Below are 17,753 nucleotides of genomic sequence, written 5' to 3'. Positions count from 1 at the left end.
AATATTGCAATAGTCCGGCGCAATGACCTTTGTGCAAAGGGCGCCGAGAATTCAAGGAGCGGATGCGGTTTAAAGTGACGAGTAGTGCGATCATCTGGGACAATGTCGATTGTGCAAATGTTGCAGATACTCCTCAGTCGGTGTGCAAAGGGAGCAGATGCTACTCTGGCATGAGTGGCCAGTATTGGTCAACGACAGATATGCAAATTGCGCAGCGTGGCGAGACTATGTGACAAGCAACTCAAGTCAAAAAAATGCCAGCATGTTGCAATGGAATTGTAGCTTAGCTGTTTAAGAAGCTGTCGGAATGTCTGCTAGTTCTAGTTTGCATTGATCGGTAGCGCCGACCTGAGGGAAGGAGCCGGAAGAGCCGGTGACCGGGATGCGGCGGGTCCGAGAGGATTTTGCACGCTCTTGTCTTAGTTCTGGCAGCGTGAAAGTCCTCAAGGGCGGGCAGGGGGGTACCGACAATCCTTTCAGCAGTTTTGATTCTCCGTCGCAGTCGGAGTTTGTCCTTTTTTGTAGCAGCGCCAAAGCAGACTGTGATGGAAGAACACAGGAGCGATTCGATGACCGCTGTGTCGAACCGCCTCAGCAGCTCCCGTGGCAGGCCGTGCTTCCTCAGAAGCCGCAGGAAGTACATCCTCTGCTGGGCGGAGTCGATGTCGGTCGCCCACTTCAGGTCCCGAGAGACTGTAATTCCCAGGAACTCGAAGGTCTCGACGGTTGACGCAAGGCAGCTGGACAGTGTGAGGGGCAGCTGTGGCGAAGGATGCCTCCTGAAGTCCACGATCATTTTCTACAGTCTCGAGCGCGTTCAGCTCCGGGTCGATACGCAGACTCGTCGCCGTCCTCGATGAGGCCGATGACAGTGGCGTCATCTGCAAACTTGAGGAGTTTGACAGCCGGGTGCGCTGAGGTGCAGTCGTTCGTGTAGAGAGAGAAGAGCAGCGGAGAGAGGCCACACAAATGTGTGCTGTCGTGAACGTTACGGTGCTTGAGGAGTGTGAGCGAAAGACTGTGTGTTCTATTTGGAAATTGGCTCACATTGCATCTGTTCATTTGGTTTGAGTTGCTTGGATTAACCTAAACAACAAATTACAGTTACTTCAAAGTCCGTCTGGAGTTTTTCAACCTTCACAAACTGAAACTCCCGTTTTGGCGTCTCCGCCAGATTTGCACAGGTCATCGGAGGGTGCCTTCAACAGTCACTTTCACATCATATGGCCCTTTTTTATTTGGGATTGGGAAGTCTTCCTTCGACCGCGACTACAGGAAACAGTGTGTTGACTGTCCTGACTGGAACACAATGAAAGGAAACTTCTTTCACTCGCTCTCTCACACACACTCAAAGAGAGGCTCATTGTTTATTTATTTTTAATTGAGTTTAGAAGCACTGATGGGACACAAAAGATGTAGTGTGGTTGGAGTGAGCCGTTGCTGTGGCTACTGTCCGGACTCGGGGAAAAAAAGGCTTTGATCTCATTAGCATTTCAAAACATGCCCCCTTTTTCCTCCCCCTCGCCCAAGATTTGCGTCTTCATCTTCAGCTGTGCTTCTTCCTCAGGAGACGCCACGTACCTGGACATCTTCCGAGAGTTCTCGCACATGGCGTCCCACAATCCCGAGAAGCTGAAGAGGAGGAGCGTGCACTTCAGGCACTCCTTCAGGTAGTCCAGCCAGGTGACCCGCATGACCTTTCCACTTGGACAAAGCTGGCGATGTTGTTTGTTTTTGTTTTCAATTTCACCTACTTCATGCTTGTGTTGTATTTTGTCCACAAGGGTTTGCAGGTCTTATCCTCGGATGGCTTTTGTGTTTGTATGCAAACACCGAGCACTTGTTTTGTCTCTTTCTTTGCTGCGTCCCGAAATGTCAAACCAAACCAAAGTACAATCCTTCCAAAACAAAATCAACAGTATTCTGTTCAACGTACTCTTTTTATTGTGAGCTGGAGAGCAGCTCTTCTCAGAGTTTTTGTGTTCAGAGACATTTTTCCAAGGACCCCCTCAGAATTGAAAAACCAATTCAACATAACTACTAAGCATACCCTGAAATGCTCTAGGAATGAACAAACTGCCTATTTCCGAGAAAAAAATTGCAACCTTATAAGAATAGAGTCATATTATTTCAGAGCAAAGATGTGGTTTTGGAGGATAAACTGTTGTAATCTTCCCAGAAAAAGTTGCAATATTATAATATTAAAGCAAAAGATTTGAACTGTGACTATTAAGTGAATTTGACACAATATTATGCCTTTTGCTGTGTAAAAGATGCATTTTTTAATATCTACTGAAACATTACAACATGATAATGTCATTTATATTGATAGGGTTCCAAAAGGCAATACTTTCTCGGAAAGTTACCGGTAAATTTCCATGTCAAGTTAAGATGTTTTTGGGGCAATATTCCAAATTGGAAGTGTGAATGGAAAGTTATTGTAGTCAAGCATAAATATCAACGTTTTGTTTTGTCATGGCAGTTATCCGTGAACAATAATATAATTAAAAAATTACATTTCAACAGATTTGTAAGTAGGACTTCATTGTTTGAAATATTTGATTGAACACTCGATTACTTCATTAAAGAAGAAAAACGTAACCGTTGAGATAAACATGACCTTACTCGTCTACTAACCTAATCCGTGATATTAAACAATTAACAAAAAGTACAGAAGTATTGTAAGTAAGCACGGAAGCGTATTGCTGCCACACCAGAAAAAGAAAAAAGTTCAAGATCACGTGTTTCACGTTTTAACGTTAGGTTTCCTCTTCATAATCAACTGTACTAAACTATATTCTCCCAACTAGAAATCAGTTCCGTATGACGAGCCGACCTTTCAATTTAGTACATTTCTGGTTTATTCCCATTGATTCGTGTGAAAAGGTGCCAACTTTGAAAATTCCCCGAATTTACCCACCCACCCATTAACCATTTACGTACATCACAGCAAATCGTTGGGGAAATTAGCTATGAACCATTGTGCCATTTGAAATGATGAGATGCAATCAAATGTCAATAAACAGAAAGTTGGAAAAAACTTGTGTCTTTTCATATTTGATTCAAGGTTCAACGTTCAACGTTTCTCTTCAGTGGTCTCCCTAAGGACAAATTTGTCTTGGAGCAAGGGACAGCTGCATACATAAACAACAGCCGAGTGCTTGCTTCATTAAGCTTGGCTGAAATATACTGTATGGGCAAAAAAATAGTGATTCAATGAAAATGTACTGCTCATAAAAGTTTTTTTTTTACCTAAATAAAGAAAAAAACAGTTCCAAATCAATGCAAATGTACTTAACAAAAGTTAATACAACTGAACTCTACTTAAAACACAGTGTATTGGATTGAAAAAAGGTTTAAGCCAATGTTATGCACAGTTTGAACATTTAATTCAGTGATTCTTTCACGTAACACTAGTGGTACTTGTACCACATTAGTAGAGTGTTAATTTTCTTCTTAAAATATGTCACAAAAAGTGTTTACGGGTGGCTCGAATAGGATAATAATTCAATCAAAACTTTATTTATATAGCACTTTTCATGCATGTGAAATGCAGCACAAAGTGCTTAACATAATTTAAAAAAGGAACATAACAGAAAAAAAGTTAAGCATGCGCACGCACAACCACGCTATTGTTCATGTGCATTGTTACACCCACAGAGCGCTAAAATGCAGGAGAATGAAAAGAAAGGAATTAGCAAAATAAGAAAGTGAAGACGAAGAATCATGATTCTTCGTCGTGAACGCCATTTTTCCTGTGCATTTTACCCATCGTAGGGACACAAACAAGTTGTTGTGCCGTCCTTCTAAATGGCGCCACCGAGCGGTCATAGTCCATCGCTCCACGAATTCCTGCAGGGAAGCAGAGTGCGCATGCGCCCAAAGTGCCAACTCGGTGTGACGTCACTCATGGGCGCACTCACTGACTGCGCTGCTCAAACCGAGAGGTAAACGAGCTTTTCGCGTCTTCCTTTGCACTTCGGAGGGACCACAGTTTTTGAGAAGTCCAATTAAACAGCGCGGCTAGCTGGTGGGGGTGTGTAACGCGTCGCTCGTCACGAAACCTGTCAATAAACTGACACTTCACACTGGGCTGCTACTCCTCCGTTTGTGGGACTAGCCGTTAGCCGTTAGCTCGGCTAGTCCTAATCAATGGAGGAGCGCAGCCGCACAAGACACCGACTCATCGTTTTTACGGTGCAAAGCTACATGAACAACTCAAAGTGCGCGGCTATGTCGTCTGACTTGCGTGCGTAGATGACCGCTGTGTCAATTCCTCGAGTTTTGATTTTGAGTTTTTGACCTCAATCGCCTCTTCTTTGCCACGATAATCCACATAGCAGCCAGAGGGCGGGCCTTCGTTTGCACTGACAGAACAGAAGACCAATGAAAGGTCTGCAACGCGGGCCCCTGACTGTTTCTGGCCAATCGGATGCTTTCTCACAGGAAGTGTATGAACAGACATGTCAAACCATCGTCCAGCTGTGAAACGACAAAGTTAATTTGGTGCAAATGACATTTGATTCATTTAATGAGACGCGTCAATGGGGATAGGCGGACTTTTGATCGTTGTTTAAACGTCACCAAATGTTGTTTGAAGGTGCCGTGTATTTGTCTTGCAAAATGGAATATTCTTTACTGGCGTGCAATAAACCGCTTGAGATGCAGCATCTCGTTTGCGAGGTGATCCCACACAAAAGATACGACCAATAGGGCAATCCGAAATAACACACCACAAAAATTACGTAGAATAAAAAGAACAAAACTAAACACTTAACAAAGACAACTATTAACTTTAATCTCAAAAGAGTTTGGGGAAGAAGTCTGCAATCATTTTATAATAATAATAATAAAGATTAGAATAACACATGATGGATTCAGTTATGTTTGGAAACTTTGACAATCAGGTTTTAAAAAATTCAACAAGATATTTTAAAAGATATGGTGCGAGAACAACAGACGAACAATCTATGATCTAAAGATGTGACAGCGGAACACGTGTGTGTCGTGTCCGAGCTCGTACAGTGTCGGGCATACTACGTTTAAATAACAGAGCATCCTAACCTGATGGGACTGCTAACCTGCTCGCTGCTAAGTAGACTTCACATAAAGGAGTCAATGTCTCTTTGTGCTATGCGCAGCACATTTTGTATGTACGAGTATGAATGTCCCAAAAATAAGTCTGAGAAAAACGAGAGATAGGAGTGGTGCTTTTCACGCATCTTCAGTTTTGTGTCCCCAAACAATGCTACATGTTTAAAAGCTGAATTTAGAGGAAACATATAATAATTTAATATCCTCCACTGCCTTTTATTATTTCAAATAAAAAGACAAACATTTTCTTCATCTTTGGCCATCTCTGATTCCACTGCATTAAAGTTATGTTTTAGTTCTTTGCCTTGGTATCATTTAGCATCAGTATTGAGGCACTTTATGCAGGTTTAAGACAAGATAGTATAGTATAGTATCGTATAGAAGTCAGTGTTTTCACTATTTTGTGTTTATGTACCCAGACATTTACTGGTAATCTGTCTTTCTCCCACATTTCCAAAACGTGTATGTTAGCTTCATTGTAGACTCAAAATTGTCCCTAGGTATGAGTGTGAATCCGCTTTTGTCTTTATATGGCGTAACATTGACCGGTGACCAGTCCAGGACAACCTAGATCGTAAGAAGCGGGATAGAAAATGTACGGATGGATATATTAATCACAAAATGCAGAGGGAAATATTTGACTCGAACGAAAGAAAGAAAACCCACACCAAAGTCAGTAAATGGTGCTTTCAAATGACATTTGAATTCAACCAACACATGCCACGAGACAGACCATATTTTAGCTATTGATCTTTATTATAATTCTAGATTAGATTTTGACCTTCTTGTGTGCAGATGAAGAGTCCTCCAGACAGGGCGGGCATCAAGTTTGAGGTGGGCGCTCAACTGCAGGCCAGAGACCGCCATAAGAACTGGTACGCACAACTCACAGTACTCACAGTACGTTGACATGAACTCAACTGCATCATTTGATCCTTTTTCGCTGTCAGGTACTCGGCCACCATCGACAAAGTGGACTACGACAAAGAGCGCATCCTCATCCACTACCGCCGCTGGAGCCGCCGCCGCGACGAATGGTTCCACTGGAACTCGCCGTACCTGCGGCCGCTGGAGCGAGTCGGCCTGAGGGGGAGGCGGGGCCTCAATCCCACCGACGTTTCCACGGTACGACGCACGTTCACACACACGCACGCACGCACGCACGCGTAATGGTCATCATAATAATAATAGCTTGGATTTATATTGAGCCTTAGTGTCATAAACGAGAACTTTATTCACCTAAAAGCTTTTTCTCGCAATATCATGACTCTATTCTCATAAAATCACGTTATTTACATAACATTACTGTTATAATAAAGACTTTGTTCTTGTTCGATTACAGCATTGTCGTAAAGAGTACTTTGTTCATGTAAAAGGACAATATTCCAACTTAATTTTCACTATTATGATGTTCCTTCCACATGTAAAATGACTTTCTCTTTTTTTCTTTTACTTTTGACTTGTTCCTCATTGAATAACGACTTTGTTTACGTAAAACCTAATAGTTATTAGTTGACTTATTACCTCTGATGATTACAACTTGATTGTTGTCAAATAATGACTGCTCAAACACAAATACATTCAATTGCTGTAAATCTAAACTGAAGTGAAAGCATAGAACAGGCTGTAAATATGTTACGTTAGCGGTGTGTAAACATGAAATATGTCTTGCATGAGTTGTTTTTTCATCATTACGTGTAAAAAAGTGGAGGGTTAGTGGAGGGCAAACGAAATGCTATGTATCGTTTCATATTTGTATTGGTTATGTATGATTGTTTTTCCTTCTCTGTTGTCACTGCCCAGGGTTGACGCTGGTATAAGTGTTGTTCCATGTTTTCCTTGAACATATAGGAATGGACATGGAAATTGCCAAACGTGTCAGCGGTACGCATAACTGTATCCGTCTTTTCTTCCTCTCAGTCGTTTGTTTCCGGCACCAAAGTTTTGGCCTGTTGGACCGACTGTCGTTTCTACCCAGCCAAAATTCTGCGCGTCAACGATGACGGTGAGGCTGCATTTTGACAATTACGTCCGCCAAAGACGTGTTGCCACCAGACTGGAGTTGTACTGCTGGTTTTATTTAAAGTGAAAGGAACACAAAGCATAATGGCGTATTTCAATGTTTCTCGTGACAGTGATAATACAAGATACACATGAAAATGTCAACATTTTGCCCCCTTCATCCCTTGTGTGCATCTGTCTAATCTAATATCGTGTCACTTAAAAAAAATCAAATCAAATCAGACACACTTTGAATCCAGATCTGATGCACATTTGCTAACAATCTAAATGTAACCTGAAAAGGTCCACTGAACATGTTCTGACTGTTATGTGATTCAATCCAATTTGTTTTGTTCATGATGGTTCGTATTACATTTTGATTTTAAAAGCTATACTTTGCTCATTACATTGTGGTAGAGTTGACCATGTTTGTGTGTTTTTGCGTTTCAGACTCGTACACTGTACGTTTCTATGACGGCGTGGTTCGGACTGTGAAGCCCCCTAAAGTTAAAGCCTTACAGAAAGTAAGGAATACTTAGAATTCACTCGACGCCATTCAAGCAATGACAGCGCCTTCTAATCCCAATGTGTCCGTGTCCAGAAGTCCAAATGTGACAAGGCGCCTGTGGGAAGCGAGGGCTTGGAAGAAGGAGAGAGCGAGGAGGAGTGTGAGGAAGAAGGAAGGGAGGATGAAGAGGAGAACGAGGAGGAGAAGGCTGAAGACGAAAGGGGCCCCCAGCCGTCTTCGTCGTCGTCGTCGTCGTCGTCGTCGTCGTCGTCGTCGTCGTTGCCTCCTCCAGCAGACAAGGAGAGTCTTCCACGCTCTCCGGGTGGAAACAGCGAGACACACGAGCAGCCAATCGCAAGCGAGCTTAGCCAGCCTGATGTCCCAAACCCTGCCCGCATCGACAAAGGTAACAACCCTCTTCATCGTTTACACATCCTCACATGAAATCAAAATCAATAAGTGATATGTGTAGAAAAATGGCAAATAAAATGGATACAAAATAAAGACTACTGGGAAGTAAGAAATGTTCCAGATAAATGTAAACTGACTGTAAGCATAAAAGAGTTCCAATTTTTATTGATTTTTTTTTGCCCCCTTTCACTTCTAGAAAAGCAAATTTGCTTTAAAAAAAAATGAAATTGATGACTCGCCCCCTACCCAGCCTTACAATTGACACATCCATTGATTACAGTGACCTAAAAAAAATGAAATTGATGACTCACCCCCTACCCAGCCCTACAATTGACACATCCATTGATTACAGTGACCCCCTTTCACTTCTAGAAAAGCAAATTTGCTTTAAAAAAAAAAAAATGAAATTGATGACTCACCCCCTACCCAGCCTTACAATTGACACATCCATTGATAACAGTGACCTGTTGGCTGCACTGTGACTTTGACCTGTGATGTTCATGATGTGTGTGTCGTCGGGAGCAGATGTGCTGTTGGAGCGCCAAGCCCACCTGCCCACCACTCACAAATTCAGCAGAGAACCCTGTAAGTCACCAAATTTGTTTGTGTGTGTGTGTGTGTGCGGGGTGGCACTTACAAATGCACATGAAGAACATCTAACACTACACAAAATTGTACTTAAGAGTACTCTTACTTTAGAATGTGACTCAAATAACTGTAGTCTTATTTAGTCTTATTATTAATTAATCAAGGATGAGAAAGTGAGCATTCAGTGAAAAAAATGACTCCAAAAATGACTGACTTAACTGTTGAGTAACTTCTGATTGATTTATTGATTTCATCACAGCACGAATATGAAATTGACAAAAATGTAGTCGGAATGTGCAACTTCAGATATTGTCCAACAATATCACTTTTACTCAAACAATAATAAATCACATCTTTATAAAATAGCATACATGAAGGCAAATTCAGCTACAAGTAGTCTAAGATTAAGTTTCTTTGCGCTCATGTGACTGCCTGGCTCCGTTAGATTGGTGAAATGGACTCAAATGTCACCAGTGCTTCCGTCGGATTTGTGAAAGAGTGACAGAGCCCAAACAAACGGATCGCGAAAGCAATGAAAGCCACGACCGGAATGTAGCTCGATGTGACGGAGTGAAAGCCTTTATTCTTAACAAAATAAACGTTTCTACTCTGACGTTTGTGGAAAGGTAGCAGTGTAAGTAGTGTCCAATTATTCCCAAAAGATATTTGAGTAAATGTAATGGAGTAAATGTTGTGCATTACTACCCCCTTTGGCTGTTTTTCACATTTTTCAACGTACTCTGTGTGCCACATCTTGGACGAATATGAGCGCTTGTGTGTCAGTGTACAGGGTGATCAAGAACCAGCCTCCCCCCATCCTCTCCATCGAGCTGGACCACAATCCCTTCAAGTGTCCGTCGGCAGGCTGCACCAAATCCTTTCGGAAGGCCAGTCTGCTGCACTACCACATCAAGTACTACCACGCGGAGCAGGAGCAGCAGCCGGACGAGCGAGGCAGCGTAGTTGCAGCGGAAACGCCCAGGTCGGTTGTCGTCGTTGCCACAGCCGGAATCATTCACTTATTCTCTACCACCTAATCCCTTTATATAGTGCTAACTTGACTTGCCAGACTTACAAGCTTTTCCAGTTAGAAGACCTCGGTCGCTCGATTTAAAAATAAATCAAGCCATCAATATTTTTTTACGACCGAGTGAATGGAGACAAACTAAGAGAGCAACAGTCGCCAATGCATTTGAATTGTTTTTCTTTAATGGTACAAACAGTCAAACACATAAATAGAAAATGGAAAAGTGTGCTGTGGTCTACTCTGAAGAGTCCACATTGCAAATTGTTTTTGGAAAGCATGTACGTAGTGTCCACCGGGCCAAAGAGAAAAAGGACAATCTGGATTGGTGTCAGCGCAAAGTTCAAAAGCCAGCATCTGTGATGGTATGGGGCTGGGTAGGTGCCCATGACATGGGTAACTTGCATATCTGTGAAGGCACCATTAATGCTGAAAGGATGAATGGGGCAACATATGCTGCCATCCAAGCAACATCTTTTTCAGGGACGCCCCTGCTTATTTCAGCGAGACAATGCCAAGCCGTGGCTTCGTAGTAAAAGATTGGCCTGCCTGCAGTCCAGACCTGTCTCCCATTGAAAATGTGTGTGGTGCATTATGAAGCGCAAAATACGACAACGGAGACCCCGGACTGTTGAGCAACTGAAATTGTACATCAAGCAAGAATGGGAAGGAATTGCACCTCCAAAGCTTCAGCAATGAGTGTCCTCAGTTCCCAAACGTTTATTGACTGTTGTTCAAAGGAAAGGTGATGTAACACAGTGGTAAACGTGACCCTGTCTGTCCCAGCTTTTTTGGAACGTGTTGCAGCCATCAAATTCCAAGTTAATGATTATTTGCTAAAAACCAAAAAGAAACAAAGCTATCAGTTTTGACATGATTGGAATTGGGGTTTGTATATCACATGTATCAAATTCAAGGCCAGATCTCACCAGCCAATTCATTGGATGTGGCCCGCAAAAGCAAATCAAGTGCATCGGCTTCATATTTCTTGCTGAATTACCAAAATTGTAAATCGTCTCCACTTTTAATAACGTTGAGCTGGTGGCAAACATTTTTTTTTTTTTTTTTTAACCGATCCCCTTTTTAAAATGAATAGAATACCAGTTGAACAACATTTAGTTTGACTGGCTTTTGATTTCAAAAGTAGTTATGCATCAATTTGTTGTGTATATGTAATAATATGAGGCGATCATACGTTTATATAGGTTCACAGTCATAACAGCCCTGCGGGGGCCTGCGACGTTCCTGACTTATATTAAAGAGATCATGGATTTGTCTTGTGCTGAAAATCAAACGATAGAAATGAAAGATGCTTTTTCTGTATCTGCGCAATGCATCATGGGATAGACTGCTTTTGTAGTGACCATCAGGTGTCGACCAGATCCATTGTGGGAAAGAATGAGGGCGCCTGTGCTAACTACACGTTCGTGCAACGATAGTAGAGTGCTTCCCGACACAGCCGCTGATAGTCGCCGGCAGATTACTTACTTGAGCTTGTCACCTGACTTTCTTGTAGGAGAAAGCGCTCGACTTCCGAGGGTGGCCACTTCCCGTATGACACAGCGAGCGTCACCTGTCACCATGACGACAGAGAGCGCAGGACGACGGTAACAGGTCGGCTGACGCCGCTTGTATGTCTAGCGCCGCCCTTTCCACTTTGCTTGGTACCCCGACACAAAAGCACAGCACAGCACAGATCTCTTTTTTGGTACCCTTCACCACTTTTGGCTATGGAAACAATCAATAAAGCACATGCAGAAATGAAGGTCCAAATGCCCAATTCCTTTCCCCATGTACATTTCAACTGACATATTTGACTGTGTTAATATTTACGGAGGCGGCACGGCGGACTAACGGGTTATCACATGTACCTCACAGTTGTGAGGACCGGGGTTCAAATCCCTGGCCCCGCCCGTGTGGAGTTTGCATGTTCTCCCCGTGCCTGCGTGGCTTTTCTCCGGGCACTCCGCTTTCCTCCCACATCCCCAAAGACATGCGTGCTCGGTTGATTGAGGACTCTAAATTGCCCGTAGGTGTGAATGTGTGCGCGAATGGTTGTTTGTTTCTATGTGGCCTGCGATTGGCTGGCGACCGGTTCAGGGTGTACCCCGCCTCTCGCCCGAAGATTGCCGGGATAGGCTCCGGCACGTCCGCGACCCGCGTGAGGAGAAGCGGAACGGAAGATTCCGATCTGAGGAATCTCAATTATGCAAAGCAATGGGAATTGTATCACTTGACGCATGCTGCGTAAATCCTGCCTTTTTGGTGTGGTTTGTCTGCCGGCAGAGGTGAAGAGGGACAAGAGTCATCAAGACAGGAAAGAGAGGAACAACTTCATGAGGGGCAAATTGAAGAGGAAGAAGAAGAAGAAGAAGAAGAAGAAGAAAAAGCTAAAGCTGAGTCCATCAGGTAAAAGCCACGCGACACCCAAGCGCAAGAGCACTCCGGAAGGTGATAGGGAAAATAATTGGAGTGGCCCAGTAGTCGCAGGAAGGACTCATTTGAAAGGCTGCCACCATTAATCGAATCTTCTTTCTTTTCTGCGCAGACGTGTGCAGTAGCGACGACGGCGGCTCGGCCTTCAAAGTCGACGAGGAGCACCCCGGCACGCGCACACGTAAACGCGCGCGCACACACACGGCAACGCACGCGAGAAGCACGATCGCAGGACAGCGACTCACCTCGACCCCGTCCGGCTTTCTGCAGCGGACGACGGCAGCGACTGGTCGACGCTGACGGCCGAGAGCGGCGAGGACGCGCCCTCCCGGTCGCTGGCCACGGGGACGGAGGACTGCGAGGCGGTGAGGTGCGTGTGTGAGGTGGACGAGGAGAACGACTTCATGATCCAGGTGAGCTGCCCGGTGGGGGTTTTTTGAAGCGGCTGAGCGCGAGCGAGCGCGTTCTACTTTGGCTGTTTGCGTGCAGTGCGAGTCGTGCTTGTGTTGGCAGCACGGCACCTGTATGGGCTTGTACGAGGACAACGTCCCACGGAACTACATCTGCTACTACTGCAGACACTGTACAGGTAGGACACACATGTGAGCAATGAGGTCGGGGCGTGGCTCTTGAAAGAATCGAGCGGATGGTGTCCCTGTATTATTTTTTCAAATTCAGGGTTGTTCTCGTGACATATAAAGCATTTATTCATTTTTAAACATGAATGTCTCTCATCAAATAATTGGTTCGTTCATTTTATTGCACGTCATCCAAATTCCACGTGTCCAGGTTGGAGGCGGGCTCAGTATTACCTGTCCGAGCCCGACTTGCTGACTTCCGGGCGCATGTTCGGCCTGTCTTTCGTGGGGGACAACTACTCGGAGGGCAACACCTCCAAGATCGCGCAGACCGGCGGCCTCCTGGCACACACGCACGGCCTCAATCGGGTCCTCAGCGGGCTGCAGCTGAAGATTAGCCTCTTGCAGTGAGTCGGAGTACGCGCTCGTTTGCTCAGTGCCGGGGGACTCGAATCGCATGACTTCTTTCCTGAGTGACGAAGATTGGCACGCTTGAAACTTTAGGGCGGGCTCGACTTGACTTGCTTTGTTTTTTGCGACTGAAACCACAATTTGTTTTCATTTTCATATTCTTTGGGTCGGAAATGCCCAAAATGTTGTTTTACAAGCCATTCTTTTCCGCCTGGCGTTCGCGACGGACGGACTTTTCGTTAATATGCGACATGTAAATGAGTTTAGCTCTGATTGGATCGCGCTTACTCCCTCTGCCGTCTGGCCGCGCAGCGCGCCGTCGCACCCCGACTTGCAGCTGTGGCGGTTGCCGTGGACGTCGGAGGAGGGGCGCAAGCCGAGAGAAGAGACCCCTGTCAGTTATGTCAGCAGCGAGCACTGCTACCAGAAGCCCGTTGTGTTGTGGGACAAGCCGACGGCCGCTGCGAAACAAGACGCACGCGGTGAGACGGATAAGGTAAGGAGATGAAGCGCTTTGAAAGCAACGCTCGAACATAAACAAATATTTGCCACGCCCATATTTGCCTTTTTGTAGTTTTACTTTTTCATATTTTCACACTTAAATGTTTCAGGTCGTGAAACCAAATTGAATAGCTCACAAACCCGAGCAAAGTTACTATAAAATGCAGTTTCTAAATGATCCATCCGTCCGCCCCTTTTTTTTTGGAATGGCGCTTATCCCCTTCAGGGCCGTGGGTGAGCTGGAGCCTATCGCAGCTGACTTTGGGCGCCCTGGGCCGGTCGCTGGACAACGTAGAGCAACGAGCATTCAATCTCACGTTCTACGGACAGTTGAGAGTTTTCAATGAAGCTAACATGCATGTTTTGGGATGTAAACACTGGGAGAACATACAAAGAACAAACTGCTTGCATACTACGCTGGAAATGAAATCAGATCTAATTGGTTTTATGTACTCTGTCCCTTCGGAGGGAAAATGATGGCTTTTCCATCATGTCAATCATCAGTTATCCGAGTTTGGGTGGAGGGGGAGACAGTTTATTTATCAGGGAAAAGTGTTTTTTTTGCAGCGTCGTTCAAAGCACGACACTTCCACCAAGGACACGGCCGCGAGCGAAGGCGCGGTCAGTGTTGACAACTTGGCTACTTCTGCGACCCCAATGGCGCCATTTTTTACTTGGCTGTGACTTGAATTCCTGCTACGGAACAGACAACATGAGAAGAGTCCTTTTCACATTGCAAAGGACAAGAAAGGAGCCCGGAGGAAGGCGATCGATGGGAAAATGCGACTCTTCTGTGTCTTTCCAGGAAATAAAGCGGGAAGACGAAGGCGATTGGCACGGCCGCGCCAAAAGAACAAAGCGCGGGTGCACAAACGGCGACAAAGGGCACGCGCGCGCTCACCCGCCCACCTCGTCGACGGCGTGCCAGCTGAACCTGCTGGAGCACGTGGAGCGCCTACACCAACAGATCAGCACCAGGATGGACGTCATCGAGAAGGACCTGGATGGTGAGACGTGCCCTTATGTTGGGGGGTATACCGTATATGTGTAAATATACATATTTCTATGCCATGGGGCTTTGAAATACGAGTTATTAGTTTTTGGAGATACAAACCATCGTTCGAGCAATGTTTTTGTTTGGACTGAACTATGTTGCAGTGCTTTAAGCCTTTTGGCAACGGATTTAACACGAACGGCGCAGATGGAGGCAGACAATATAACAGTACTCGTATATTTTGTATCCTCTGCGTAGAACGACTGTCAGTGCCGTACTAATGAGCTGCGAGGAGTTCAAATGTCCCAAAATGTTCAAAGACGGTTTGAGGGATATATACTCGGTCATGGAATATATTCAACCCGTATTTCAAGGCACCACCGTGCACTCGATGCAACACGCACAGCGCAGGAAGTACATCAATCTCTTTTTCTCCCCCTCCCTCAGTTTTGGAGTCATGGTTGGACCATTCCGGCGAGCTGGAGCCTCCCGAGCCGTTGTCCCGCCTGCCTCAGCTCAAACAGCAAATCAGACGCCTGCTGCGCGACCTGTCCGTCGTGAGGCGGCTGTCTGTGCGCCACTGGCACTCCAGCTAACAAACATGATGGCACATGGGACAAATCAGGCACTCGAGCGCTTTTCTGCAGCGCCCCCCACGCCCCAAAAGTGCACTAGGCAGAGACATTCAGCAGCTAACTAACTTGGCCGTGTACACATCAACGCACACTCTTGAGCATGATTCTTTTACCAGCGTTTTGACGTTTCCTTGTACATTGTAAGTTGATTTCATTTGTTGGAAACCAAGAGGGTTCTTGTTTTGACAAGAAATCTATTCTTCTTCAACAGATGGCATGATGCTTTTGTTGTTGGTTTAAAGATGGAAAAAAAAAAAGGTCAAATGCTAAACAAGACTCACGCGTGGACGCCATTTGGCCAAGGGTGAGCCCGGATTTTGCTAGCGTGACAACCGGCGGTCGTCTCCTCTTCCGCTTGCTTCAACTAGCGGAAGCGGAGCATTTTTGCGCCGCTCGGGCACGTCGCCAAATACAAACCGCCACGCACTCTGCCAACGGAGTCATCAAGTAAGTTTGTCCGTATGAAGCTCAACACTGCGAGCGCCCAGAGACATTCAAGTGCATTATTACTGATCAATGCACAGCGGTTCATTGCCAAGCCGCCAAATGACACTTTTCGATTGATGCGCCCACGCCAAACGCAACACCCCCCCCCCACAATTTAGTGAAACATTGCCACCTCATTATCGTAATCGAAGACTTCCTGGTAACACCGTCAGCTATGGCGAATCTGTGCTAGCACTGCAGCTCCGCTTACCTTTGCTGTGACACGATACAACTTGCGCCGCCGCTTCCAAGTGGTTCTCCGGCTCCGGAACATCGGTGGGACTAACGTACAGAAGGGCTCGCTCGCAGACGGCTTTAGAAATAGTCAGGTAACTAAAGATTCAATTTCCCACTTGATAGGCGGGTGAGCAGACAAGTATTTGTGTACAACACGCTAACTAATCTTTCACTTTCCTGCAGGCATCCTAATACATGCGGCCGTTTGAAGGATGAGATTTTGCTCACCGGTCGCTTGCGTCATCCTGCACACACACAGCAAGCAAACTGTTTTCTATTCTTCTACGAGAAACGGAAATGTAAGAAGTTGTAGATTTATTTTGATGGTGTTAAACTCACAAAAAACACTCATGCTTGTCAGACTTATTTCTTCGTGTCATTAGCACCAGGTGGCTGTTTATTAGCATTCTTTCTACGAACCAAAGGCCTTGAAAAGCTGCAAAAACTAAGCAACGTTGGCACGTGCGTGTGTATCCTGGTGAAAATCTTAACTAAAACCTTTTTTACGAGTACCGAACAAAACCCCTTAGAACTTGTGTACAATCACATTTAGAAACGTTCACGCTGACGATGATGACGATGTGAAAGTTCGAAAGAAATTGCCCCCGTCGCCAGTTCCACCAATCAGCATGCAATTCTGTGGACATGACAATGATAATAAGGTGGAAAGGTCCCGTACTTTCATCATTTACAGACAGTGAGAAAATATCCCTTTTGTTCAAATGTATGTAAACACCATCCTTGATGTAGATAACATGAAACGTTAGTAACATATTCAATATTCAAAAATGTTACATTCAATGAGCTGTCAAACTGGCGGCACGGTGGACGGCCGGTTACAGCGTCAGCCTCACAGTTCTGAGGACCCGGGTTCGATCCCCGGCCCCGCCTGCGTGGCTTTTCTCCGGGCCACGCAGAAAAACATGCATTCATTGGAGACTCTAAAGTGGCCGTAGGCGTGACTGTGAGTGCGAATGGTTGGTTGTTTGGATGTGCCCTGCGATTGGCTGGCGACCGGTCCAGGGTGTACCCCGCCTCTCGCCCGAAGTTAGCTGGGATAGGCTCCGGCACGCCCGCGACCCGCGTGAGGATGAAACGGTACAGGAAATGGATGGATAGACAAAGATAATCAGTCTGCTTTCATGGAGGACTACAGAAATCGGAGAATATTTACTGTTAAGACTGAAATTCTTGGACAATTTGAAGTTCAACAAGGTCTCTTAACGATGAATCGATTATCATCCTGCCATCCATTTTCTAGCGCTTATCCGGGTCGGATCGCGGGGGGAGTAGACTTTAGCAGGGACGCCCAGACTTCCCTCTCCCCAGCCGCTTCATCCAGCTCTTCCGAGGCGTTCCCGGGCCAGCCGTAGGACGTAGTCTCTCCGGCGTGTCCTGGGTCGTCCCCGGTGGAGGCGTCCGAATCAGATCCCCCGGCCACCTCATCTGGCTCCTCTCGATGCGGAGGAGCAGCGGCTCCACTCTGAGATCCTCCCGGATGACCGAGCTTCTCGCCCTATTCTCTAAGGGAGAGCCCGGACACCCTGCGGAGGAAACTCATTTCGGCCGCTCGTATCCGGGATCTCGTTCTTTGGGTCACGACCCGCAACTCGTGACCATAGGTGAGGATAGGAACGTAGATCCACCGGTAAATCGAGAGCTTCGCCTTCCGCCTTAGCTCCTTCTTTACCACAACGGATCGATACAAAGTCCGCATCACTGCAGGCGCCGCACCGATCCGCCTGTCCATCTCCCGTTCCGTTCGCCGAGCACAAACACTTAGCTGCACGGGGCTGAACTTGGTGGCCCAACTCAAATGGAGCGACCGCGAGGACGCTCGTGTGAAATG

At 45.8% G+C, this 17,753-nt stretch overlaps 2 protein-coding genes across 12 annotated transcripts in view; both read left to right on the top strand.

Annotated features, from left to right (window-relative positions):
• The window catches only part of LOC133474171 (arf-GAP with coiled-coil, ANK repeat and PH domain-containing protein 3-like), a 35,103-nt gene extending 32,580 nt beyond the window's left edge, over positions 1-2,523 (top strand). For 5 of the 9 annotated variants that reach the window (XM_061765593.1, XM_061765599.1, XM_061765587.1 and 2 more), the window contains one exon: positions 1,568-2,523. In XM_061765593.1, coding sequence (XP_061621577.1) covers positions 1,568-2,219 — 652 coding nt within the window. In that variant the 3' untranslated portion in view covers positions 2,220-2,523. The remainder of the gene's footprint in view (positions 1-1,567) is intronic. The other 4 variants (XM_061765665.1, XM_061765646.1, XM_061765624.1 and 1 more) reach the window with 1 other exon arrangement.
• Positions 2,524-3,858: 1,335 nt separating this feature from the next.
• LOC133474162 (PHD finger protein 20-like) lies at positions 3,859-16,251 on the top strand. Of its 3 annotated transcripts, XR_009787383.1 has the most exons (19): positions 3,859-3,947; positions 5,890-5,969; positions 6,045-6,219; positions 7,015-7,099; positions 7,546-7,619; positions 7,697-8,009; positions 8,540-8,599; positions 9,386-9,584; positions 11,143-11,240; positions 11,913-12,035; positions 12,175-12,243; positions 12,333-12,475; positions 12,552-12,651; positions 12,852-13,047; positions 13,364-13,547; positions 14,358-14,559; positions 14,994-15,321; positions 15,393-15,996; positions 16,088-16,251. XR_009787383.1 is itself a non-coding variant. In XM_061765573.1 (17 exons), exons 2-17 carry the CDS (start codon positions 5,890-5,892, stop codon positions 15,140-15,142), a joined length of 2,250 nt encoding a protein of 749 aa, XP_061621557.1. In that variant the 5' UTR covers positions 3,859-3,947; the 3' UTR covers positions 15,143-16,251. The 3 variants fall into 3 exon arrangements, 1 of the variants encoding a protein (XP_061621557.1); XR_009787379.1 differs by having other exon boundaries at positions 14,994-15,996; XM_061765573.1 differs by having other exon boundaries at positions 14,994-16,251.
• Positions 16,252-17,753: the final 1,502 nt, after the last annotated feature.

The sequence above is a fragment of the Phyllopteryx taeniolatus genome, chromosome 1 (assembly GCF_024500385.1).
Source record: "Phyllopteryx taeniolatus isolate TA_2022b chromosome 1, UOR_Ptae_1.2, whole genome shotgun sequence".
Classification (NCBI taxonomy): Eukaryota; Metazoa; Chordata; class Actinopteri; order Syngnathiformes; family Syngnathidae; genus Phyllopteryx; species Phyllopteryx taeniolatus.
The sequence above is the reverse complement of the archived record's forward strand: the minus strand, read 5'-3'. Positions and strand labels throughout refer to the sequence as shown.